This window comes from Schistocerca piceifrons, chromosome 1 (genome assembly GCF_021461385.2).
Source record: "Schistocerca piceifrons isolate TAMUIC-IGC-003096 chromosome 1, iqSchPice1.1, whole genome shotgun sequence".
Classification (NCBI taxonomy): Eukaryota; Metazoa; Arthropoda; class Insecta; order Orthoptera; family Acrididae; genus Schistocerca; species Schistocerca piceifrons.
This window is the reverse complement of record NC_060138.1, coordinates 1013078040-1013105268: the sequence shown is the minus strand read 5'-3', so window position 1 is coordinate 1013105268 and position 27229 is coordinate 1013078040. Positions and strand designations below refer to the sequence as shown.

The following is a 27229-nucleotide window of genomic DNA, read 5'->3' as shown; positions in this document are numbered from 1 at the left end:
CTTGCTTTGAGAAGGACATGCCCAGCTTCGTTTCCCATCCTTGTGCAATCTAAGATTAAGCAGCAGTTCTAATGACCTTGTTATTCATGGGACGTTAAACCATAATCTCCTCATAGTCATACATCATCTTGTGAGACAGTACCTTTTCATTGTTTATTATTATTATTATTATTATTATTATTATTATTATTGTCATAATGCACAAAACTGTTTTCAAATAGCGGTTGAAGGATGTGGTGTCGTTGCATACCTCTGTTTGCCAAAATGAGTATTTTTCTTGATAGGAAAAGATCAGACAGTGCTGCCAAACAACAACAACAACAACAACAACAACAACAACAACAACAACATCAAGAATAGGAAATAAGTTGTGAGAAAAATAAAACAGAAAATCTCTACTTCAGGTAGCAAGTAAGTTAAAGAGAGACTCAGTGAGGACACATGAAAACTAAAACAATACACACTGCTAAATTTGGCTTGAAGATGCCTACAACATTCTCTGTAATGGTTCAAAAGTATGACACCCTGCTTTGTGACACCACAAGTAGTAAGATGTTGATACATGCGAAAAAAAAGGCTATAACTCAGAAGTTCATGTGAGATGTAAATAAGTTAATGATGATGTCACATTGGTACCACATTCCACCACAATTCTGTCAACGTCTTTGTGTACACATTGCATGACCAGAAGGTTGTCATACCCACCCCCCTCTTACCCACAGTTCACCCCTTCTTTTAACACCACTGTAATGGAGGTCAGAATCAAGACACCTAGCACTGGAATCACGTGGTTTTCTTATTAGTGGCTGAGGAAAACATCCCCCTGCCCCTGCCCCTGCCCCTGGGAGAGCCATTGCAGGTCATTACTGTGCTGTTATCAAAAGCACTCATGTTGGCTGTCTGCTGCCATAGCTCATTAAAACCAAATTTTGCTGCACTTTCGAAGCAGATATGGCCACTACATTGCCCGTGGCGAGAGGCAATGCCTGAAATGTGGTATTCTTGGCACGCTCTTGACATTATGAATCTCAGAATATTGAATTCCTTAATGATTTCCGAAATGGAATGTCCCATGTGTCTAGCTCCAACTACCATTCTGTGTTCATAGTCTGTTAATTGCCACCGTGCAACCATAATCACATTGGAAACTATTTCATATGAATTGCCCGTGTTTAAGGGACAGCTCTGTGAATGCACTGTCCTTTCATACCTTTTGTACATGATACTACCTCTATCAGTGTATTTGCATCTAGCTATCCAATGACTTTTGTCACTTAATCACACATATATCCAGCTGGATAACAAACTGTTTTGTGATAGGTAAAGGTTACACTAATGAAATGGTTATTACTAATATTGTTAAGAGCTATTGTCTTAACTTACATTGTTAACCAGTGAATTTGGAGGTAGCTTGGGCCTGGTACATCTGATACGTAGAACCTGATGACAGAGTGAGGTGTCAGATAGTCATTATCAGTGTGCTACACTTCTTTAAAGTCTGCCCACATTTTACTTACACGCAAACCTCCAGATATCAGACACTCAGATCGGTACCAAACATTGTATGTCAAAAGAGGTTTGGGTGTTAGGTAATTTATGATGATCAGTTAATAGCCAGTGTGGGGCTTACAGGACTTTTTCATGTTTCTCTAACATCTAAAACTGTCTGGTCGGTATTGATATGAGATGCAGATACTTCGTTGTTGTTTCTGCTGCTGTTGCTACTACTGCTGTTGTCTTTCCTCTCTTGGCAATGTAATTAGTCTGAATTGGTTTTGAAAAAAGCATAAATTTCTGTTGAATATTTGCTACAGATTTGCAAGGATCAGCTACTGTTGCCAAGAGAAATCCCGCCTGCTTTCATAATGTGCAATAACATATGTCAGAAATTAAACTGGATTGGCACAATTTAATCCAAATCTTGATGCAGCAAATGCTTTGTCAGATTGATTTTCAACAACATTATGCTGATTGATATACAGCATTTAGCCTACTTGATGACAGTGTTTCACTGCATCAGATAAGTGACAGAATAAATATGACCTAAGATGAAGTAGTGGCAACCAGTGCAAAGATCATTTTGTGGACTGCACAGAGGAATTTATGGATAGAAATAAAGACATATTACTAATGAGAGTAATGTAAGAAACAAGGGTAGAAAGCTAAGGGGGAATATCTGAAATAAAAAAGAAGTTGCAGGAAGAGATCATAAGAGAGTTCAGAATGTTGCATCAGTCATGTCATGTAATACATACTCACAATTTTAAAGCTTTCTGACTCATACAGACTTATTGTTGCCCACAATTTTTCTTGCAGTAGGATGTAGTGATTTTTTTTCTTAAAGACAAGAGGATTATTCAATGGTATGTGCTGAGTATTCAATGGTGTACGCTTGTGAATTGACACAAAACATGGTGTACTTTGCAGGCTTTTTTTAAAAAAAAAAAGTGGTGGTCCTCAACTATATGCACTCAGACTCAGAGTTGAAATAACTTTAAATCATGAGTACGATAGCAGCAGTACCTTTAAGAATGCCATTTATTACTGCAAAACACCTATTGGTGTTGATGGCCCAGCAATTAAATAAAATATAAGTTGAGTAACAGGGACACAATAGATTCCTACTTCACGTAATTAGTTTTGAGCAACAACATAGCTCGCGAGATATTCACTCCTAAATGCATTCTACGTCTTCACTGCAGAAGCCACGGAAATCTCAAAGGTGCACAAGTTGGCACTAAGAAATATATCTATCTCCCGCGAGTATGCGCAAACTGCTCAACACTCTCAAAGTATTTCCTGCGACCATCCATTGCACCTTCCCGTCCAGCACCCCTCTCATGTCCTCTGTGACTCGATGCTCCTCCCCCACTTCCATACAGTCTTTCCATTGACTTCAGTAGTCGCCTACCATAGTGACGAGCGCTGTGATTGGCCAGAGTGCTCCCACCGTGTCTCCAAGCCAATGCACTCTCTTAAACATATTGAAACACATACAAAATACTGGATTTACATTTAAATAGCTAGAAATTAAATAAATATTCCTATGGCTGGACTATAAAACGCTCTAACACACATTATTAAATTCATAAACAAACAAATAAACATATATCAAAGGAATAGTAACAAAAGTAGGCCAGTAGCCTAATGTGTCTGTGCTTTCTAAAACGCAGTAAATATTTGACCAATTTCTTCATGAATAGTATATATCAGATATAAACAAAGACATAGATGAATAAATATATTTATAAGCATCCTGCTACTGTTTTTTTGTGTAACTGTGGAGTACTTATGGCCCGACGCAATCAATAGTAATCGACCACTTTGACCACCAATAACTCGTGTACTATTAAAGTTACATGCCTGTAATTCATAGCAATTCAGGTTTACACTAGTAGCTTTCTAAAGACACGCCGATCAACAAAATCGGATGAACTGTTTAGATTTTGGGAACTTCTGTGTGGGTGTTACTTTTTTAATTTAGAGTCAGATAGTAAACTTTAAACTAATAAAGGTATTGAAAATCTGATTATACCATCAGAATCATCGTGCTAATAATGGTAACATACATGTTTCCTTTTAAGATATCATGATTCCTCTTGCTATTATTAATTTTTACATGAACTGTGAAATGTCTGCCATTATGGTTTCCCAAAGTCTGCCATCTTTGGCACTCCTGGCATACAAATCCCCTTCATTGACACAAAGCACAGACCTCGACACAGCATCAACATAGAATTCCCAGCCTCGCGGTCGGCCTGGACCACATGCCGGCCTACCCCTCTTGCTCCGGCAAATTTTTGGTACCACGTGGTTGCTGACGAGCCCCAGCTTGCCAAGTGGCCTGTGCGGCCACGCCAACTCCAAACTTGGAATATTTTCAGGGCGTCACAACTCGCCCATTAACTCACAACATCAAGAATTGAATATTTTTGCGATGAATTACATAGTGTTTTGAGAGGCTTAATCTCTGGTGTCAAAAGTTAGACTTCTGGCAACATTTACTGCTTGTTGTCATTTTTGGTTTGGAAATTACTAACTGAATATTTTGAATGGAGTGCAAAACTTATTTTTATGCTTAATTTCCTGTATTTTAAATTCCTCTTTAATACTCCTGCACAGCCCTTAAATTTTAGTAACATAACTGTGTTTTAGAGCGACATAATTTTAAAATGGGTGATGTCTCTGTTTTGCAGTGCGGCAGTTTGCAGATATCTGTCTATTTTCAACGGCACAGTACAAATGCACTGTAGCAGAAGCAGAAAGCGAGTAAGTGATTACAATTTGTTTATGCTTAATAGTACTGTTAGGTGAAGATGTAGAACGTAATATTTAGCATTTCTGCAGTGATAAACAAATGTTTACAATGGGGAGACATTTCTCTGCAGTCGGAGGACACATTGACTAATTATTTTTGCTGATATAAAATACTTTTTTAAATAAAAAATAATTTCTTTTTCAGAATTCCAGAATGCTGAATCTGATTCTAAGTGCCGGCATTTAAGGTGGAAATAATGCTTTAATTACAGTTAATTTTGAGTATGATTTATCACCTTACTCAACATTTAAGTGTTTTGTAATAAGAAATACAGTTCAAATGTGTGTAACAGTTAGCTAGGAGAAACAGTAAACACACACACACACACACACACACACACACTCACTCACTCTGAACTAGCAGTTTTGAAAGTTATGATAGTGTTGCATGCATCTACATATTTTTTATGACAGTTTTAAATATTTTTCCTCCTGAAGTTTATAGGTCTACATTATCATAAAGAATGCATCACAGTTTTACACATCACCTCTTTAAAGAAATGAGTGACTCAATGCTGCTAAACATTAAGCATGATTTCATCTTCTTATAAGTGACAGACATGTTTAAGTTCCAGGTTTGATGACAAAACAATCACCATAGTTAGCTCAACTTCGAAAGTGACTCTGTAAATGTTCCCATTTTTTATGTATCATCTATTAGTTACGTAAGTTAAATTGCACTTAGTATTAACTAAATTGAAAACAATTAGTTACTTCCTCTAGAGGTGTTCAGAAAATAACTCCCATTTACATACTGGGGAATTCAATTTGTTTTCAACAGCCTTTATATATTAGATTATGGTAAGGAAGTCTCAGTTGTAATGGAAGGAGTGAAGATAAGCACTCTCTGTGTAGCTGAAGAGATGCAGAGTGCCTCACAGCTTCATGAACGAGATTGAAAACGCACAAACACACACACACACACACACTCCTCCAATTTCTTCTTTATATGAGACTCAATGTGTTTCAAAATTCACGTTACAGTCTTCTGGAGGTTGTGAAACACCCTATCAGAATTAATATTAGGCACTTCTTGAGGCCTTAGAAGGGATTTAATAGATTGAGTCTTACAAGGAACCCATGTCCGAAAATGTCATCCAATGACAATACTAAAGAGCTTCAAAGTTATAGGAGCCAGGACCTGTAAATGTACATATGCGAGGGTTGATGCCATGATGATATTGTTACACTCTTTCTAAGATTGTATCAGTTTGAGGCAAGGGTGCCTGTACTGGAAACAAAAGAGTAGAAAGTTACTAGTAAAAACTGTTCCGATACCTCTGACATTGGATTACATGTACTTGGACTGTTATTGCTAAGATTGTAGTGTAGGCAACATTCAGAGGTGGTAGTATGGACCAAAACAAGTAAAAATATCCAGTAAACATTAGCTTGAAAACATCTCCTCTGTTGAACAAGCATTCATAACTCTTAAGATATGCGTTTTAGACCCGATGTTTACTAGATATTTTTTTTTTTTTTTTCCTTGTTTTGGTCCATATTACCACACCTGAAAGTTGCCCATCCTACAATCTTAGCGACAGTACCACTACATGTATTCCACTGTCAGAAGTATTGGAACAGTTTTTGTTTGTAACTTTTGACTAGTTCATTTCTTGTAAAGGGACCCTTACCTCAGATTGACACATTTATCCCTCTCCATTGTCCTAGAAAGTTCGTGACATCATGGAATAATCCTGTACATACATACATTTAATGGTGCTGGCGCCTATAACTTTGATGCTCCGTAGTGTCATTGGATGACATTTCTGCACATAGGTTTCTGTGTAAAACTTGCTCCACTAAGTCCCTCCACAACCTCTAGAAGTGTATAACATTAATTGTGAAACACACTGTGTGTGTTCAACAATGTAGGAAAAGATAGATTGCTACTTACTGTAAAGAAGACACGTCAAGTTGCAGACAGACACAATTAAGACACTCACTCACAGCTTTTTACCACAACCTTCATCAGTAAAAGGGACACACACACATGCACACCACTCAAGCACACAAGATTGCCAACTCCTTGGGCCAGAATGTAGCATCACTTCGGATGCAAATAGCAATCTGGAGTGGGAGGGGGGGGGGGCGGGGGGGGGGGGCAGGGTGAAGGGGTAATAGTTTATTGGTGGGGAGAGAGACAAACACTGTCTGGTGGACTGTGCAGAGACTAGACCGCCAACAGGTGCAGCATCAGGAGGTTATGGGGCAGGGAGGTGGGGAAAAAGGAGCAAAAAAGGAGAGGAGTGTGGAAAGCCAGGTGGGTGCATTGGCAGAGGGTGGCAAATAAGCAGGGTGGGAGACGAGAATGAGGAAGAGATCATAGGACAGAGGGGGTGGAAACTAATGGGTAGAGGATGTGGGGACAGTATGTACCATAGTTTGAGGTGGGGATAATACAGGAGTGGAGAATGTGTTGCAAGCATAACTCCCATCTGCTCACTTCACAAAAGCTGGTGGTGGAGGAAGGATCCAGATGGCTCGGGTAGTGAAGCAGCCATTGAAATGGAGGATGTTCGTTCAGTTGCATATTGTGTCACAGAGTGGTCTACTTTGCTCTTGGCCACTGATTGGCAGTGACCATCCATCTGGTGGACAGCTGGTTGGTAGTTATATCAGTGTACAAAGCTGTGCAGTGGTTGCAGCAAAGCTGGTAAATGACATGGCTGCTTTCACAGGTGACATGGCCCCTGATGGGGTAGGATAAACTTAGTCCAGGACTGGAATAGGAAGTGCTTGGTGAGTGGATTGGACAGGTTTTGCACCTGGGTCTTCCACAGGGATATGATCCATGTGGTAAGGGGTTGGGATTGGGAATGGTATAGGGATGGACTAGGATGTTGACAGAACAACGCTTTAGAAGTGGTGGACAGTATCTTGGGTAGGATATCCTTATTTCAGGGCACAATGATAGGTAATCAGAGCCCTGGTGGAGGATGTGGTTCAGTTATTCTAGTATGGGTGGTACTGGGTGGTGAAGGAGCACTTATTTGTCGCTAGTTTTTGGATGTGGTGGGTGGAGGGTGAGGGGCAATGGCACAGGAGATTTTTTTGCAAATTACGTTAGGGGGATAGTGCCTGTCAGTGAAGGCCTTGGTGAGGCCTTCAGTACACTGAACAAGGTAGTTGTCGCTGTAGATACACTGTCCCCAAGTAGCCAAGCTATATGGGAGGGATTTTTTGGTGTGGAAGGGATGATAACTGTTAAAATGCAGGTACTGTTTGTGGTTGGTAGGTTTAAGGTTGGTAGAGATGTGGGTGGAGCCTTCAGAGAGAAGGTGGCCAACATCTAGGAAGGTGGCAAACTTGATTGAGGAGGAGAATGTGAAGCGGATGGGAGAGAATGGCTTCAGGTTATGAAGGAAGAAAGATAGGGTGACATCATGAAGATATCATCAATGAACCTGAACGAAACTAAGGGTTTGGCTAGGAAGGTCTCCTGGAGATAGTGCACAAAGAGTTTGGCAAAGGTGGGTGCCATGCAGGTGCCCATCCTTCCCTCCCTTCAAATAAGAAGTAGTTGTGAGTTAGGATAAAGTTAGTAAAGTGTATGAGGAATTAGGTAGTGGGGTTGGATTCTGAAGGACGATGGGAAAGGTAGTGTTCAACAGCGGTAATACCATGGGCATGAGGGATGTTGTTGTATGAGGCGGTGGCATCAGCACTGACAATTAGAGGCCAAGGAAGTAAATGGGTGGGGTTGGTGGGGAGTTTATGAAGGAATTGGTTGGGTCTTTAATGTGGAGGCTAGATTACAGGCAATTGGGAGGAGGTATTGGTCAGTGAGAGCCGAAATTCTTTCAGTGGGTGCAATAACGAGCCACAATGGGTATTGTTGGGTTTGTGGTTTTTGGGGAGCATGTAGAAGTTGGGTGTGTATGGTGTCATTGGGGTGAGGAGGGAAATGGTTTCAGGGGAATTGTTCTGGGAAGGGCCTATGGTTTTAATCAGGGATTGGAGTTTGTGTTGGACTTCGGGGATGAGATCACTCTGGCAAAGTTTGTTGCTGGAAGAGTCAGATAATTGGCGAAGGCCTTCTGCCAGGTTATCACATTGATTAACAACAACATTGGTGGAATCCTTGTCTGCAGGTAAGGTGAGGTGGTCATGATTTGTTTTGAGATTGTACTTGACTGTTTTTTCTTCTACTGAAATGTTGGTGTTCTGAGGAAGGGACCTTGGGAAGGATGGTGAGACTAAGTTGGAGATAAGGAATTCCTGGAAGATGTCCAGCAGCTGGTTATGGGAGGGGGGTGATCACGGTTGGATGGCCCCCCTGCGGGTCCGGGGTAAGAATAGGCCTGAGGTATTCCTGCCTGTCGTAAGAGGCGACTAAAAGGAGTTTCAACCGTTTCGGCCTTCCATGTGATGGTCCCCCTTGGGGTTTGGCCTCCATTTTTCAAAATTCTACAGAAGTACGAGCCTTTTGGGGAAGGACGCCTTACGTGGTGTATCACTGGTCCTCAGTGCACTAAGACCTCAGCACTCAGCATTGTAACGGCGTTGTAACCATACCCACTATTCCTCAAATTGGGCCTAAACGCCTGATGGGTTGCACATGTTCCGCCCATAGTGCGTCCCCATCTGCACCTACGATCATGATGGACTTTCCATGGCACCCGAAATCCAGCACGGTAGCCAGCCCGTTATGGTGGGGTCGTCATGTACCCTCTAGGTTGTAGCCCCCTGACAACAAAGGGATCGTACTGCCGATACCTGAGCTGCACCCTCCCCACGTCGGCCAAGGAGTAGATGCCCGTCTCCTTGGGGCATCAGCACTCCCGGCAACGGTCATCCTGCCAGGTGGCCCTTGCTGAGGCTTGGTGGCGCCCGTGGGGAGAGCCCCTGGTCGGAGTGGGTGGTATCGGGACGGACGTTTCACAGATGAAACGTCAACATGTATCAGGTCGCTCTGCGGCCGAGTCTTTTAAAAAGAAAGGTACTGTCTCTGGTTCTGGTTCTCCTGCCCTTTCCCCCTTGGCCACTCCCTGGGAGGAAGAAAAGCCCCGCCGGCTTGGGGCGAAGTACTTCCCCCTCTATTTAGTCTGTTCTCGGACTGATGGGGGGACGTTCGCCACCTTCAAGCCCATGTTCTTCGTTCAGCACATCGAGGACATCTTCGGGGAAATCGAGGCTCTCAGTAAAACGCGTTCGGGGTCCGTTCTTATAAAGACCACCTCCGCCACACAGTCGGCGGCGCTCCAGGCGTGTGACCGACTAGGGGACATCCCAGTGTCCATTGTCCCGCATATGGCACTGAATAGGACGCAGGGGGTTATTTTTCATCGGGACCTCCTGCTGCAATCTGATGAGGAGCTCAGGGCCAACCTGGAGCGCCGAGGCGTGCATTTCGTCTGGCGAGTCCAGCGCGACCCCAAAGATCGTCGCATCGACACCGAGGCCTTTATCGTCAGCTTCGAGGGGGACGTTCTCCCGGAGAAGGTAAAGGTGATGTGCTACCGGTGCGACGTGCGACCTTACGTCCCGCCTCCTATGCGCTGCTTTCGGTGTTTGCGCTTTGGGCACATGTTGTCAAGGTGCGAGGCTGAGCCCCTTTGTGGCGATTGTGGACGTCCTCTTCGTGAGGAACATACATGCACCCCACCACCTCGGTGCGTTAATTGTCCTGGCATCCACTCGCCTAGATCTTTAGACTGCCCCGTGTGTCAGAAGGAGAAGAAGATTCAAGAACTCAAAACTTTGGATCGTCTCTCGTATTCTGAGGCCACGAAGAACTATGACCGCCTCCATCCCGTGCCGTTGACAACTTCGTTTGCCTCAGTCGTGTCCACAGTCACCCCTATCCTGTCCCCCCTCCACCTCCTCACCCCATCCGGGGTCTATGCCTCCGCCTTCCAAATCCTCCTCCCTCGCGGCCCCCTCCCCCTCTGCCCCAGGGGCCACCCTTCCTACCCCCCTCCGCCACCGCCTGAGAAGCGATCCTCTTCTCAGGCGTCCATCGGGGAAACTTTCCGGACTCCGGCTTCCGAGGTCCGGCATTCCAAAACGGACACCACGCGTGAGGACCTTCTTCGGGTCCCGCCCACCATCCCTGTGCCTCCTCGGACTTCCAAGAAGGCCTCCAAGAAGAAGTCTTTATCCCCCTCTCCACCCCGGCGCGATTTGTCTGACGCTCCATCTGTGAGTCGCTGTTCCCGGCCGACCTCAGTTTCGCCGGGATGCTCTGCTGCCAGGCGCTCAGCTGGCCTCTCGTCGGCAAATGATGCTGCCCCTCCTACGCAACCTGGGACAGCGGCCGCAGCTGGCGACGACTTGATGGAACTGGATCCGCCTCCCGCCGGTTGTAGCGTTGTTCCCTCGAAACCTGGCCCTCCACGGCCGTCAAGATGACCAGCTCTTCCCCCGTCTCGTTCCCCCCTTTTTTCTGACTAGCGATGGCTTTGTTACATTGGAACATAAGAGGTATTCCATCTAATCGGGAGGAATTACAGCTGCTCCTCCGCCTGCACTGTCCACTCGTCCTTGGTCTCCAGGAAACCAAGTTGCGCCCAACTGACAGTATTGCTTTTACCCACTATACCTCAGAGCGGTATGACCTCATCACTGTGGACGGTATTCCAGCTCATGGTGGGGTCATGTTGCTCGTTCGGGACGATGTCTATTACCATCCCATCTCATTGACCACCTCACTCCAAGCAATAGCTGTCCGTATTACTCTTTCTGCCTTTACTTTTTCTGTTTGTACCGTCTACACTCCATCGTCATCCGCAGTTAGTCGGGCTGACATGATGCACCTGATTGTTCAGCTTCCTCCGCCGTTTTTATTGTTTGGCGACTTCAATGCCCATCATCCCCTTTGGGGCTCTCCTGCATCCTGTCAGAGAGGCTCCCTCTTGGTGGATGTCTTCAACCATCTCAATCTTGTCTACCTCAATACTGGCGCCCCGATTTTCCTCTCGGACTCCACCCATACCTACTCCCCGTCGGTTCGAGTGGTATGTCCTTCCTGACACCTATTCGAGCGACCGCTTCCCATGTGTTGTTCGTCTCCTGCACCACACCCCATCCCCATGTCCTTCGAGCTGGAACATACCGAAAGCTGACTGGGGACTTTACTCCTCCCTGGCGACCTTACCGGACCACGATTTTCCCAGTTGTGACAGTCAGGTCGAATACCTCACAGCTGTTATCATCAATGCTGCCGAACGTTCCATTCCTCATACTACCTCTTCTATACATCGCGTTTCCGTCCCCTGGTGGAATGAGGCTTGTAGAAACGCTATCCGTGCTCAACGACGTGCTTTACGCACCTTTCGCCGCCATCCTACATTGGCGAATTGTATTGGATACAGACGACTCCGAGCGCAATGCCGTAGAGTCATCAAAGACAGCAAAAAAGCTTGTTGGGCCTCTTTCACCAGCTCCCTTAACAGTTTTACTCCCTCTTCTGTCGTTTGGGGTGGCCTGCGCTGGCTGTCGGGCATTAAGGCCCACTCCTCGGTACGTGGCCTGACCTCTGGTAATGAGGTCCTTGTTGATCCTGTGGCTGTCTCCAACGCCTTCGGCAGCTTTTTCGCGGGGGTTTCAAGCTCCGCCCATTACCACCCTGCCTTCCTTCCCAGGAAAGAGGCAGAAGAGGCTCGGCGACCTTCCTTCCACTCGCTGAATCTGGAACATTATAATGCCCCCTTTACTATGCGGGACCTCGAACGTGCGCTTGCACTGTCCCGGTCCTCTGCTCCGGGGCCAGATGCCATTCACGTTCAGATGCTGGTACACCTTTCTCCGGCAGGCAAAAGCTTCTTTCTTCGTCCCCATGCGTTGGCGTGACGCTGTCGTTGTTCCTATACCCAAATCCGGGAAGGATAGACACCTTCCTTCTACTTATCGCCCCATTTCTCTTACAAGGTGTCTGTAAGGTGATGGAGCGCATGGTTAACGCTCGGTTAGACTGGATTCTTGAATCTCGATGGCTACTTACCAATGTTCAATGCGGCTTTCGTCGCCGCCGCTCCGCTGTTAACCACCTTGTGACCTTGTCGACATTCATCATGAACAACATTTTGCGAAAGCTCCAAACGGTCGCCGTGTTCTTCGATTTGGAGAAGGCTTATGATACCTGTTGGAGAGGAGGTATCCTCCGCACTCTGCACAGGTGGGGTCTACGCGGTCGCCTGCCCCTTTTTATTGATTCCATTTTAACCGATCGACAGTTTAGGGTACGTGTGGGTTCCGTATTGTCCTACGTCTTCCTCCAGGAGAATGGAGTGCCTCAGGGCTCCGTCTTGAGCGTAGCCCTTTTTGCCATCGCGATCAATCCAATTATGGATTGCATTCCACTTAATGCCTCAGGCCCTGTCTTTGTCGATGACTTCACGATCTACTGCAGTGCCCAGAGAACATGCCTCCTGGAGCGCTGCCTTCAGCATTGTCTAGACAGCCTATACTTGTGGAGTGTGGCAAATGGCTTCCGGTTCTCTGAAGAGAAGATGGTTTGTATCAACTTTTGGTGATAGAAACCGTTCCTTCTGCCATCCTTACTTCTCGGTCCCGTTGTTCTCCCATTCGTGGAAACAACTATGTTTCTAGGGCTCACACTGGACAGGAAACTTTGTTGGTCTCCGCACGTCTCTTATTTGGCTGCCCGTTGTACACGTTCCCTTAATGTCCTCCGAGTTCTTAGTGGTTCATCTTGGGGAGCGGATCGCACTGTCCTGCTTCGCTTGTATCGGTCCATAGTCCGATCAAAGCTGGATTATGGGAGCTTCGTCTACTCGTCTGCGCGGCCATCCCTCTTACGCAGTCTCAACTCCATCCATCATCGGGGGTTACGTCTTGCGACCGGAGCCTTCTAGACTAGTCCCGTCGAGAGTCTTTATGCTGAAGCTGCTGAATTACCATTGACTTACCGGCGCGACGTACTGCTGTGTCGGTATGCCTGCCGGCTGTTGTCAATGCCCGACCACCCCTCTTATCAGTCCTTCTTCGCCGATTCTCTTGACCGTCAGTATGGGTTGTATGTGTCTACTCTGCTGCCCCCGGGAGTCCGCTTTCGTCGCCTGCTTCGACAATTGGATTTTGCCCTCCCTACCACCTTCAGAGAGGGTGAGAGCCCGCACTTCCTTGGCTCCAGGCTCCGGTTCATATTTATCTCGACCTCAGCTCGCTCATGAAGGAGGGTACTCCGGCTGCAGTGTATTGCTCACGGTTTGTCGAACTTCGTGCGCGACTTGCTAGTCACACCTTTATTTACACCGATGGCTCCAAAACTGACGATGGTGTTGGCTGTGCCTTTGTCGTCAGGGCCGTCACCTTTAAGTACCAGCTGCTCGACCAATGTTCCAGCTTCACGGCCGAGCTTTTTGCTCTTCATCAGGCCGTTCAGTATGCCCGCCGCCACCGCCATTCATCGTATGTACTCTGCTCTGATTCACTCAGTGCTCTTCAGAGCCTTGGAGCTCTGTATTCGGTCCATCCCTTGGTGTAACGGATCCAGCAGTCCCTCCATTTTTTTGCTGATGATGGCTCTCCTGTCAGCTTTCTGTGGGTTCCCGGCCATGTAGGAGTACCTGGGAATGAGGCTGCTGATGCTGCAGCCAAGGCTGCAGTCCTCCTGCCTCGGCCCGCCTCCCATTGTGTCCCGTCATCTGATGTTAGTGGGGTTGTTTGTAAGAGGCTTGTGTCCTTGTGGTGGGATACTTGGTCCTCACTTCAAGGAAACAAGCTCCAGGCAGTAAAACCGTTCCCAACTGCTTCGACAACCTCCTCCTGACCATCTCGGCGAGAAGAGGTCCTTCTGACCATGTTGTGGATTGGGCATTGCCGGTTTAGCCACCGCTACCTGCTCTCCGGTGACCCAGCCCCGCAGTGCCCTTGTGGTCAAGCATTAACAGTGCGCCATGTTTTATTGTCGTGTCCCCGCTTTAGTCAATCTCGTGTTGTCCTGTCCCTGCCATCTACTTTACCGGATATTTTAACTGATGACGCTCGAGCAGCTGCTCGTGTTCTTCGATTTATAACTTCGACTGGCTTGTCCAAAGACATCTAACTCTTTTCCTTGTTTTATCTGCCTCTTTGTAAGGACTTTCTGGTGTTCCCCCCCCCCCCCTTCCCCCTGCCCCTTGAGTTTTATTAGATTCCATGTGCTCTAACAATTGTGACTGGGCGCTAATGACCTCAGTAGTTGAGCGCCCTTAAACCCCAACAAAAAAAAAAAAAAAAAAACGGTTGGATGGTGGTACAAATTGGAAGAGGCAGGGTTCAGTGTTGGAATTACGGTGATTTTGGTTGGAGGGATTGGTGGCAAAGAAGTGCTTTCATTGTAGGAACTGGGAGGAGGAGAGTAGGTTTTTGACAAGTCCATCATGGTTAAATTTTGGTGTAGGACTAAAGTTGAGGCCTTTGGATAGTACTGAAACATCTGTGGAGTTGAGGGTTTTGGTGGGAAGGTTAACAACAGTGTTATGGGTATGTTTTGTCTCTGGATTTGGTGGGGAGTTGGTAGGGAGTTCGGGGGATGTGGCAAGTTGATAAGGTCAGTGAGGTAGGGTTTAGCTGCTATGAGGGGTGGACGAGGAGGAACACTGTGGCTACAATAGATGTCAGATAGTGTGCCCTGAGATGGCAGTAGGCTGTCAGCAAATTGGATAATTTATGGAGGTGGTGTCTGGAATCCCCTCGGGCTGCTGGAGAACAAGGGATTCAATTTTGGAGATGCGATGTATGGAGTGAGGATTGCAGAATGTAGTATCTTGTGGAGGGAGCAGAGGTGATTGTGGGATGCCTGTGCCATGGAGATGTGTTTTTTGCAGTACCAGGTTTGTGATGACCGGGGATTGGTGGCATCTGAAAAGTTGCATTGTGAAGGTAGGGGTGGGATCCAGAGAAAGGAATCTTTATAGTTAGGTTATTTGGGGGGGTTCGTGGTTTAGGCAGCATTTGAGAAACAGGATGTGGGACTGCGTTTCAGCTAGGGAAAGGGATACTTTTCTGAATTGGTGCAGAAAGATGGAGCAAGGGTCCATTGTAGCAGGAATGGTGTAAAGAAAAATCGAAATGATGCAGAAATGGGCAAAATAGGTGTTGCTGATTGCGAGGGGATCTGGCTAAGTGAAAAGACGCATGTAGGTGCATAAAAATACATAAAGACACGCAGAAACACACACAGATACACAAAAATATGTACAGATATGTAAAAATACATACAAATATGCAAAAATACATGAAATTGTGGGAAACCATGTAAAACTGTGCACAAATACGTTAAAAACGTGCAGAAACATGGGTGAAAAGGAACGATGACCGATAATCCAAGAGAGGAGGGGGGGGGGGGGGGGATGGGTTAGGTCAAGGATCAAAAGTTCATGTGGCACGGGCAGTTGTGGAAAACAAAAGTCTTAAGTACGCCAGGATGAGGGATGAAGTGAGATCAATAGGAATAAATGTGGTTATAATTTCAGAGGAGAGTATCTGAGGCATTAGGTGCAGCATCACCAATAAAGTAGAGAAAGAATTGGACCCTGAGAAAGGGATTGCTATAGACTAGAGCAACGAAGGAAAAAAATCACAGGGTTGGAGGGTGGAAGAATGCCGTTCAGAAAAAATCAAAGAATAGAAACACCAGATAGGAATATCAACAGTGTAGGAGAAGACCGATCGCTATTTACATTGAATGAGACATGTCAAGTTGCAGACGAGAGAGAGAGAGAGAAGTTTGCTTTTGTTCTACAATATTACTTTTATTGCTAACCAGTTTTCGGCTTACAAGGCCATCTTCAGACATTTACTGAATGTCTGAAGATGGCCTTGTAAGCCGAAAACCGGTTAGCAATAAAAGTTATATTGTAGAACAAAAGCAAACTGGTGTTTTTCATTTATGACTTCCATATATTTAATTTTCTTTGTTTTGCTTAGCTACATTATGTGATTGGAAGTATCCAGACACATAGCTAAAAATGACGTTTAAGTTTGTGCCGCCCTCCTTTGGTAATGCTGGAATTAAATATGGTGTTGGCCCATCCTTAGCCTTGATGACAGCTTCCACTCTTGCAGACTTACATTCAATCAGGTGCTGGAAGATTTCTTGGGAAATGGCAGCCCATTCTTCCCGGAGTGCTGCACTGAGGAGAGGTATTGATGTCGGTCAGTGGGGCCTGGCACGAAGTTGGCATTCCAAAACACCCAAAGGTGTTCTATAGGATTCAGGTCAGGATTCTATGCAGGCCAGTCCATTACAAGGATGTTATTGCCGTTTAACCGCTCCGCCACAGGCCATTCATTATGAACAGGTGCTCATTCATGTTGAAAGATGCAATCGCCATCCCCGAATTGCTCTTCGACAGTGGAAAGCAAGAAGGTGCTTAAAACATCAATGTAGGCCTGTTCTCTGATAGGGGCACGTAAAATAACAAGGGGTGCAAGCCTCCTCCATGATAAACATGACTACACCATAACACTCCCCCTCCGAATTTCACTGTTGGCACTACACACGCTGGGAGATGACGTTCACCATGCATTCACCATACCCGCACACTGCCATCGGATTGCCACATCGTATAGCGTGATTCGTCGCTCCACACAATGTTTTTCCATTGTTCAATTGTCGAATGTTTACACTCCTTACACCAAGCGAGGCATCGTTTGGCATTTACTGGTGTGCTGTGTGGCTTATGAGCAGCTGCTCGACCATGAAATCCAAGTTTTCACATCTCCTGCCTGACTGTCAGAGTACTTGCAGTGGATCCTGATGCAGTTTTTAATTCCTGTCTGATGGTCTGAATAGATGTCTGCCTATTACACATTACAACCCTCTTCTACTGTCAGCAGTCTGTCAGTCAGCAGATAAGGTCACCCTATATGCTTTTGTGCTGTGTCCCCCCCCCCTTCACATTTCCACTTCACTTTCACATTTCCACTTCACTTTCACATCAGAAACAGTGGACCTAGGAATGTTTAGGAGTGTGGAAATTTCACATACAGTCATATAATACAAGTGACACGCAACCACCTAACCATGTTCAAAGTCCTTGAGCTCTGTGGAGCACCCCATTCTGTTCTCTCGTGATGTCTAATGTCTAATGACTACTGAGGTTGCTGGTATGGAGTACCTGGCAGTAGGTGGCAGCACAATGCACCTAACATGAAAAACATATTTTGGGGCTTCCAGATACTTTTGATCACATAGTGTATTTGTCATCACATTTATCGTTCTGCATGGGGAAAGCTTCTGTGGATTCTCCACATAACTGAAATCTCTTTAAAAATGGCAAGAGTGGAAGTGGAAGTGGAAGTGGAAGTGGAAGTGGAAGGAAGAGTAGTGTACAGGTGCGGACAGAGATGAATGCATTCTGGTGGAGTGTGCAGGAACTAGACTGTGTGTGTTTATATATACTGGGGTGTGATGGTTCTTTCTTTTTTTAAATATAAAGTTTCTAAATTTGCTTGCTTCTGAAACAGTTACTTCCTGGTGGTAAAGTCTTATTTAGGGAAGAAATCTGATGTCTTCTTGCTGGAGAGACAAGTTGTTCGTCATCGATTAATACTGTACCTAATCCCCATGATGAACACTAAAACGTAGAGAAACAAAGTTTGGTGTGGTAGGAAAGCCTTCGATCTATGTATTACTTTATTTGTAGGATTTATTCATCAGCTGTTTCTCAGATGGAGTGAGAAAACAAATTATACACACAATTTCATAATCTTGTTAAGCTGGAAAATAAAATTTGAATATCTGGTGATAAAATTTACTTTTTAGGTTACTCTCCTTTGCTTCTGCCGTTCTGCTCACTTTTGAGTAAATTGTTGAAATGAAATGTAACTGATAAAAAGTGGTTCTTATTTTCTGAACACCTCACTTAAGGATATGCTGTACATTAATTGTATTAAACACTTTTTTATGTTGGTAAGCATGTATTTTTCCCCCTCTGTTATGCTCTAAATGGTTGTTACTGGAATCTGTTCAATGGGGACAGTGGTCTGACCTTGTTGACGTTACAGAGCATGCGTGGTGGGGCCAGGCTTCACCCTGTCGAAAGTGTTCTTGGTGAAGCCATTACTGGCCAACAACAAAGATAAACGTGGTCTGGCGCTGGATGGACAGTTGAAGCATGAGGGCACGAACCTCGCCTCATCCACCATGTGAGTTTGATGTGGCAGGAAAGGGCATGACTTATGGGTGTTCTTGAGTTGAATTTATTCATTAGTTGTTTATTTTTGTTTCTAGTGGACTGGGAAAATACTGAGTTGTATTTGAAGCCTTTGAAATATAAACTGTAAGCCACAAGACATGTCCGTTGGCTGTTTCAGTTTATTCTGTAAATGACAGGCGGGGAAATTTATTTTCTTTGCACCCATTGACATGCCCATGACTGCCCCACCGAGATTGAAATATATTGTTTTATCATGGGTTGTATTCTGTGTGCCTAGAGAGGGCTGTCCCATCGGACCAGGGTTCACCTTGAGCAAAGTGTTTGTGCTGACGCCCCTCCTAGCCAATAACAAGGACAAGTGGGGCTTAGCTCTTGATGGACAGTTAAAACATGAAGACACGAATCTTGCCTCCAGCACTTTGTAAGTCAATATTTGAACAGGGTCTGATGTGACTTTCATATATTTAATTTTCTTTGTTTTGCTTAGCTATTTGTCATCACGTTTATCGTCCTGCACGGGGAAAGCTTCTGTGGATTCTCCACATAACTGAAATCTCTATAAAAATGGCAAGAGTTGATTCAAGTAGACTTCATCGATTGGAAAAGACTGTCACACTGTTGAATATGAATATAACTAGTGAGAAATTATCCCTTAATAGTTCTTAATGAAACAGAAAGATAAGAGACACACTGAAGCCTCCTCAGACCCTCTGTGATGTTTACTCTGCTTGATTCTAATGTTAATGTGCTTCATTTCTTGCATTTTGCTACACTGTGTTGTAATGCTGGCTAATGCATCTGACAGGCAAGAACTACATCATTACTGTGGCGTTTTAGACATATTAGTTTGCTTTTGTTACATTTGTGATCCTCCCAAGTCTTATTTGAGCATGCTTCGCATGTTTAAAATTGAGGGAAAGGTGCCTAGAGTCTTTGTCTTGTCAGTAAATAATATAAACTTTAGAGCATGATAAAGTTTACTTTGTCACTTCTGCTCAGCAGGATAATGTGTAGCGGGTAGAGATGCAGTACGCAAAAATAATTGACATCGATTTCATGTAAATCTTCATTTAGTTATGTTGAAGGTATCACTAACATATATCTGTGTGTGTGTGTGTGTGTGTGTGTGTGTGTGTGTGTGTGTGTGTGTGAGAGAGAGAGAGAGAGAGAGAGAGAGATATGTAAGAACAGAAATGGAGAAATCGTTTTAAGACAAATTTCAGTGTTATATCTCCATGTTTGTTTCCTTTTCTGACAACCTTTTTCGATTCTGTATTTTTGCCGAAATAATTATTGAGAAAAATTGACTAGATAATATTAACAAGATGTTGCAAAACAGTTGTATGTGATACAGCAGAAATTGTGGAAGGATAGTGATTTAAATGAAACTGTCTGCCAGATTAAAACTATCTGCTGGTCTGAAACTTGAAACTAGGACATTTTACTTTCACGGGCAAGTGCTCTACCATTGAGCTATCCAGGCACAGCTTATGACCCACCCTCATGGATTTACTTTCTTGAGTACCTTATCTCCTATCATTCAAACTTCATGAAGTTCTTGTGTATATGTTGTAGGACTAGTGATCCTGGAAGAAAGAATATTGCATAGACATGGTGAAGCCTCAGCCTGTGCGATTGCTTCCAGAATGAATTTCCACTAAGCAACAGAGTGTACTTTGATTTGAAACTTCTTGTCAGATTAAAACTGTGTGCTGGACTGGGGTTTGAGCTTTGCCTTTTGTGTAAAAGTGCTCTACTGGCTGAGCTATCCAAGCATTACTAATGGCCAGCTCTCACAGTCTGTGATAGGCAATGGCCCCAGCTTCAAGTTCTGGTCTGGCAAACAGTTTGTCTTCTAGGAAGTTCCATATCAGCACACACACTGCTGCAGAGTCAAAATTCATTCTGGAAGTGATATATATGATTGAACAGTAGTGTTAGCATGGCTGAGGAAAACTCGAGACAGAGCTTAAGGGTCATGTGACTACTAATTGACTGCCAAACAATTTTCAGTGCCTCTCTGAGAATACTTCACATTGACACTTCATTATATTAACAGTGATGTAAAATGTCAGCATTTAAACTGTGTGGAAGAATAGTTTGATTCTGAGATTCCACTGTGTTGATTTTGTCTACCCTGAAGCAATCTTGACGACACTTTGTATGGACTGTGATTAGTATTAAAGCAAGATAACAGACTTCCATAGCTTACAAAATGATTTAAAAATGAAATATTTTGATTCTGAAATAATGACACTGACAAGTTTTTCTCCAATATGAACAGTTTAGTTGAAATTATAGACTTTCCTAACATTAGATACCAAGGAAGTTAAATTCTTTTGTCTCGTTAACCATAGCAACTATTCATGGCAAAAGTGAGACAATGAAAGAACTGGAATATTTTATAATGAAGTCCATCTGCTATCTTTTCCATTTCTGTTTGCCAAGGTACATCGTGAAGAACCTTCATACAAATGTCAAAATGCCAGAAATGCACACAGTATCTGTGAAAGTTATATGCAGTGTATTCTGAACTGAAACCCGTGAAGTTGTATGGAAAATATTTAGAATGTATTCCACCACAAATTTAAAGATTTCAATAATGAATGTCCCAAAACTCCTGAAGTGAGTGCTTAAGCCACATTGACACTGAAATGATGCTACTTTGGTAATAACTGAAGCCCAGAGGATGAATACTGTGATTCAAAGTGCACATTGGTAAAGTGAAAATACTATGGAAAAACAGCAGGCATACTTAATATTAAAGTTTACTCTTCTAAACACATTTTGTAGCACATTATGAGAAGCAATGACTGTCAGTTAGCTTAAAGTGTAATGGCAGTATCAATAAACTGCTGCCCTCAAATTTATGAAATTTTTATCTGGTAATACGGGAAATGTACATATTAATGAAAATTTTATGTCCCAAAATACAAGATACATTAAAATCTATTAAGCATGAGAGCTGTATCAGAATTAGGTTGTTACGTATGATCTACCCGCTAAAATAAGAGAGAGTGTAAGTTGACAACATTAACTTTGGTCTGTATAACTTTCCCCTTTATTGGTGAAGTCCTGGAGGTCACTACGTCTTTCAAAGAGCTCTCAAATGTCAAACTTTAAACTTAACTTGAATAGCCTAATGGCAATGTAACTGATCACAATAGGTGAGAAATCAGGGTACGAGTTTTAACCAGCACAAATTTTCATTGTCATCTTTCCGTTATACGACTGATAGTTTCCCATATTCACAACTACGAATATATTTCTTTGTTTATAAGTTTTCAGTTCCAAGCTGTTTGAGTGACCTTCCACGACATAGAAATAATACTAAAATTTTGACTAATTGTTCCATAAATTAGGTTTTATGCCATTCACAATAGTTTAGGACTCATTTAGGAGGCTGTTTCCCTTGCTATAGATGGCTGTTGTTTGTTCGTTGTCTAGTAGCAACTGTGTTACTAACCAGTTAGTAAATTAAGGAAACGAAGCCACTCGCCTGTAGCGAACTAGTGTGAGAAGCATATTAATGCGTAAAAGAAAAGGCTATTCACATTACCTTTCGAGCTCTTGGTGTTTTTCTAGTGAAGGTGTTTTTCTAGTGAAAGTGCCTGTGGGACCTCCCGCCATCTTCCCCCCCCCCCCTCCCGCCATCTTTCCCAACACCACCTCCCGCCATCTTTCCCAACACCACCTCCCGCCATCTTTCCCAACACCACCTCCCGCCATCTTTCCCAACACCACCTCCCGCCATCTTTCCCAACCCCCCCCTCCCCCCTCATGCCATCTCTCCCACTCCCCCTTCCCGCCATCTTTCCCACCTCCCCTCCCCCCTCCCGCCATCTATCCCAACCCCCCCCCCTCCCGCCGTCATTCCCACCCCCCCCTCCCCCAATCGCTCCAACCCCTCCCCCCTCAAGCCGTCTCTCCAACCCCTCCCCCCTCAAGCCGTCTCTCCAACCCCTCCCCCCTCAAGCCGTCTCTCCAACCCCTCCCCCCTCAAGCCGTCTCTCCAACCCCTCCCCCCTCAAGCCGTCTCTCCAACCCCTCCCCCCTCAAGCCGTCTCTCCAACCCCTCCCCCCTCAAGCCGTCTCTCCAACCCCTCCCCCCTCAAGCCGTCTCTCCAACCCCTCCCCCCTCAAGCCGTCTCTCCAACCCCTCCCCCCTCAAGCCGTCTCTCCAACCCCTCCCCCCTCAAGCCGTCTCTCCAACCCCTCCCCCCTCAAGCCGTCTCTCCAACCCCTCCCCCCTCAAGCCGTCTCTCCAACCCCTCCCCCCGTCTCTGCAACCCCTCTCCCCTCCCCCCGTCTCTGCAACCCCTCTCCCCTCCCCCCCGTCTCTGCAACCCCTCTCCCCTCCCCCCGTCTCTGCAACCCCTCTCCCCTCCCACCGTCTCTGCAACCCCTCTCCCCTCCCCCCGTCTCTGCAACCCCTCTCCCCTCCCCCCGTCTCTGCAACCCCTCTCCCCTCCCCCCGTCTCTGCAACCCCTCTCCCCTCCCCCCGTCTCTGCAACCCCTCTCCCCTCACGCAGTCTCTGCAACCCCTCCCCCCTCACGCAGTCTCTGCAACACCTCCCCCCTCCCACTCCCCCATCCTGCCATCTTACCCACCTCCCCTCCCCCCCCCCTGCGGGTCCGGGGATTAGAATAGGCCTGCGGTATTCCTGCCTGTCGTAAGAGGCGACTAAAAGGAGTCCATCCCCCTCACGGGGGTAGTTCGCGCCTGCGTCCGGAGATGGACGGTTCCACGACCTATCATCGTGGTCCTTTTGGTTTTTTCACTTCTCGTTTCTTCCTTCCTTTTGTTGGTTCCTTTCTTTGCTCTTCTCCACCTCACTGTCTTCCTTACTCTTTCCCTTGCCTTCTCCTTGCCTTCTCATTGCCTTTTTCTCCTTGCCTTCTCATTGCCTTTTTCTCCTTGCCTTCTCATTGCCTTTTTCTCCTTGCCTTCTCATTGCCTTTTTCTCCTTGCCTTCTCATTGCCTTCTTCTCCTTGCCTTCTTATTGCCTTCTTCCCCTTGCTTTCTCATTGCCTTCTTCTCCTTGCCTTCTCTGGTCTCCGCCTCGGCGTTTGAGACAGTCTGTCCTCTTTCTCCCTCTCTCTCTTCTTTTTCCTCTTCTTCCTTCCTCCCTGTGCGTGCCTGAAGGCCGACCCACGCGTTCGCACGCGTAGCCGGTGACGGGGTAACGCGTAAGTCCCCGCCCTGGGTAGACATGTAAGGCACGCGCGTACCCCCTGGTAAAGGCCAGGCCCGGGGAGGGGTGATTGCCTGAGCTGATACCTTCTGACCATGCCGATTGGTCCCTCCGTCTGTTTCTCGGGAGGTGTGACCTGAGGTGTAAACATTCACCTAAGGCGGGAGTGCCCTCTGAGAGGGTCCCCACAAGGAAGGAGCGCGCCATCGGAGACGCTGGCAATCATGGGGGATTCCTCCGCAATGGATTCTACTCCATCTCTTTCGACTTCGACCCAAAAACGGAAACGTGACCAGCCAACAGTGACAAAAGTACTACCGCCTGCCCCACAGTTCCTCGTAGTTTCTCGAACTGAGGACGGAAAGGATTTTTCCTCTGTCAACCCTTTCGTTATTCAGAAGGGCGTAGATGCCATAGCCGGATCTGTCAAATCCTGTACCAGGTTGCGTAACGGCACCTTATTACTGGAAACTGAGAATGCCTTTCAGGCACAAAAACTGCTTCGGGCCACCCTCCTGTACACGTTCCCTGTCCGGGTGGAGGCCCACCGAACTTTGAATTCGTCTCGTGGTGTGGTCTATACTGGCTCCCTCGACGGATTGACTGACGAGGAGCTTCAATCATTCCTCGCTGAGCAGGGCGTGACGGCTGTCCATAGGGTCATGAAAAAGGTCAACAATGACCTTGTACTGACCCGGACAATTTTCTTGACCTTCGATAGTGTTAAGCTGCCATCGCGCATCAAGGCGGGCTACGAGGTTATTTCTGTTCGCCCCTATATCCCGACACCTACGCGCTGCTACCAGTGTCAGCGTTTCAATCACACTCGACAGTCTTGTTCCAATGCGGCTAAATGTGTCACCTGTGGCAGGGATGCCCATGAGGGTGACTGTCCACCTCCGTCTCCTCGTTGTGTGAACTGTCAGGGTGACCATGCAGCATCCTCCCGCGACTGTCCTGTCTATAAGGAAGAACGCTGTATCCAGGAAATTCGGGTCAAAGAGAAAGTGTCCACCTCGGCTGCTCGCAAGCTATTGGCTAGTAGGAAGCCCACGCTGCTCCCAGCGGGGAAATACAGTACTGTCCTCGCCTCTCCTCGGACTACCCGGGAGGTAGCAACCCAGACATGCGATCTGACCTTCAGCACCACGGTCGTCCGTTCGGCCAGTGCTAAGATCGCGCGGTCGACGTCTCCTCTTCCTCCCATCACCCCACAGACACGAGCACCTTCTTCAGCTTCTGCTAAAACGAAGACACCGAAGTCAGATGCACGGGCCTTCAAGAAGGACCCGTCCCGTGCAGACTTCCTACGTACCTCGACCTCACAGCCTTCGACCGGTACTTCCACTACACGTCCTTCCAAAAAGGCGCATAGGAAGCACAGTTCTCCTTCCCCGCCACGGCGCATTTCTTCTCTTGCGCCACCCAGCGGCTGCCGCCCCAGGCCGTCATCCGTTTCGCCTGGCCGCACCGCTGGTCGCCGTACATCTGGCCGTTCACTGGCGGAGGAAGCTCCCCCTCCCGGCCATCCTCCCGAGATGGCCGATGACCCTATAGCCCCAGTGGACGATGACTGTCCGCCTACTGATAGCGGCGGCAGTGCTCGCTCGAAGCCAGGCCCTAAGCGGCCTTCGAGGTGGCCACTTCTCTCATCTTTCTTTACTTACGATGGCACTTATTCACTGGAATATTCGCAGCATTCGCTCCAACCGAGAGGACTTGAAGTTGCTGCTCCGCTTGCACCGTCCGCTTGTCGTAGCCCTCCAGGAAACGAAGCTACGCCCATGCGATCAAATTGCCTTGGCACACTACACCTCTGTGCGTTTTGACCTACCCCCTGTGGTAGGTATCCCAGCTCATGGAGGGGTTATGTTGCTGGTCCGGGATGATATTTACTACGATCCCATCACGTTGCACACCGGCCTGCAGGCAGTTGCCATCCGCATTACTCTCCCCACTTTTACGTTTTCCTTTTGTACCGTTTACACTCCATCGTCATCTGCCGTTACCAGGGCAGACGTGAAGCAACTTATTGCTCAGCTACCTGCACCATTTTTGTTAACTGGAGACTTCAATGCCCACCATCCCCTTTGGGGCTCTCCAGCATCCTGCCCGAGGGGCTCCTTGTTAGCAGACCTTTTCAACCAGCTCGATCTTGTCTGCCTCAATACTGGCGCCCCTACTTTTCTTTCGGACACATCTCACACCTATTCCCATTTAGACCTCTCTATATGTACTCCCCAACTTGCACGCCGGTTTGAGTGGTATGCACTTTCTGATACATATTCGAGCGACCACTTCCCGTGTGTTATCCATCTCCTGCAGCATACTCCCTCTCCGTGCTCCTCTCGTTGGACCATCTCCAAGGCAGACTGGGAGCTCTTCTCTTCCAGGGCTACCTTTCAGGGTCAAACCTTCACAAGCTGCGATCGTCAGGTCGCACACCTCACGGAAGTCATTCTCGCTGCTGCTGAATATTCCATCCCTCACCCTACTTCTTCTCCACGTCGCGTACCGGTCCCCTGGTGGACCGCAGCATGTAGAGACGCTTTACGTGCTCGTCGACGTGCTTTACGCACCTTTAAGCGCCACCCTACAGTGGCGAATTGTATTAATTATAAACAATTACGTGCTCAGTGTCGTCGTATTATTAAAGAAAGCAAGAAAGCCAGCTGGGCTGCTTTCACAAGCACCTTCAACAGTTCTACTCCTTCTTCTGTTGTCTGGGGTAGCCTGCGCCGGCTATCTGGCACTAAGGTCCACTCCCCAGTTTCTGGCTTGAAGGTCGCGAATGAAGTCCTTGTGGCCCCTGAGGCTGTCTCCAATGCCTTCGGCCGCTTTTTCGCCGAGGTTTCGAGCTCCGCTCATTACCACCCTGCCTTCCTCCCCCGCAAACAGGCAGAGGAGGCTAGGCCACCTGACTTCCGCTCCTCGAATTGTGAAAGTTATAATGCCCCATTCACCATGCGGGAACTCGAAACCGCACTTGGCCGATCACGGTCCTCCGCTCCAGGGCCTGATTCTATTCATATTCAGATGCTGAAGAACCTTTCTCCTGCGGGTAAAGGTTTTCTTCTTCGTACATACAATCGCATCTGGATTGAGGGACATGTTCCCGCATGCTGGCGCGAGTCTATTGTTGTCCCGATTCCTAAGCCGGGGAAGGACAAGCACTTGCCTTCCAGTTATCGACCTATCTCGCTTACCAGCTGTGTCTGTAAGGTGATGGAGCGAATGGTTAACTCTCGTTTGGTTTGGCTGCTCGAGTCTCGACGCCTACTTACCAATGTACAATGTGGATTTCGAAGGCGCCGCTCTGCTGTTGACCATCTGGTTACCTTGTCGACCTTCATTATGAATAACTTCTTGCGGAAGCGCCCGACCGCGGCTGTGTTCTTTGATTTGGAGAAGGCTTACGACACCTGTTGGAGGGCGGGCATTCTCCGCACCATGCATACCTGGGGCTTTCGCGGTCGCCTCCCTCTTTTTATTCATTCCTTTTTAATGGATCGACAGTTTCGGGTACGTGTGGGTTCTGTCCTGTCCGACACCTTTCGCCAGGAGAATGGGGTGCCACAGGGCTCAGTTTTGAGCGTCGCTCTCT

General features: G+C 46.5%; 1 protein-coding gene across 3 annotated transcripts in view; it reads left to right on the top strand.

Annotated features, from left to right (window-relative positions):
- LOC124801998 (beta-arrestin-1) overlaps nt 1-27229 on the top strand; it is a 522503-nt gene that overhangs the window by 476849 nt on the left and 18425 nt on the right. For 2 of the 3 annotated variants that reach the window (XM_047263118.1, XM_047263127.1), the window contains exons 9-10: nt 4197-4269; nt 18706-18849. In XM_047263118.1, coding sequence (XP_047119074.1) covers nt 4197-4269; nt 18706-18849 — 217 coding nt within the window. Of the gene's footprint in view, nt 1-4196; nt 4270-18276; nt 18418-18705; nt 18850-27229 lie in introns of all 3 variants that reach the window. The other variant, XM_047263136.1, reaches the window with a different exon arrangement.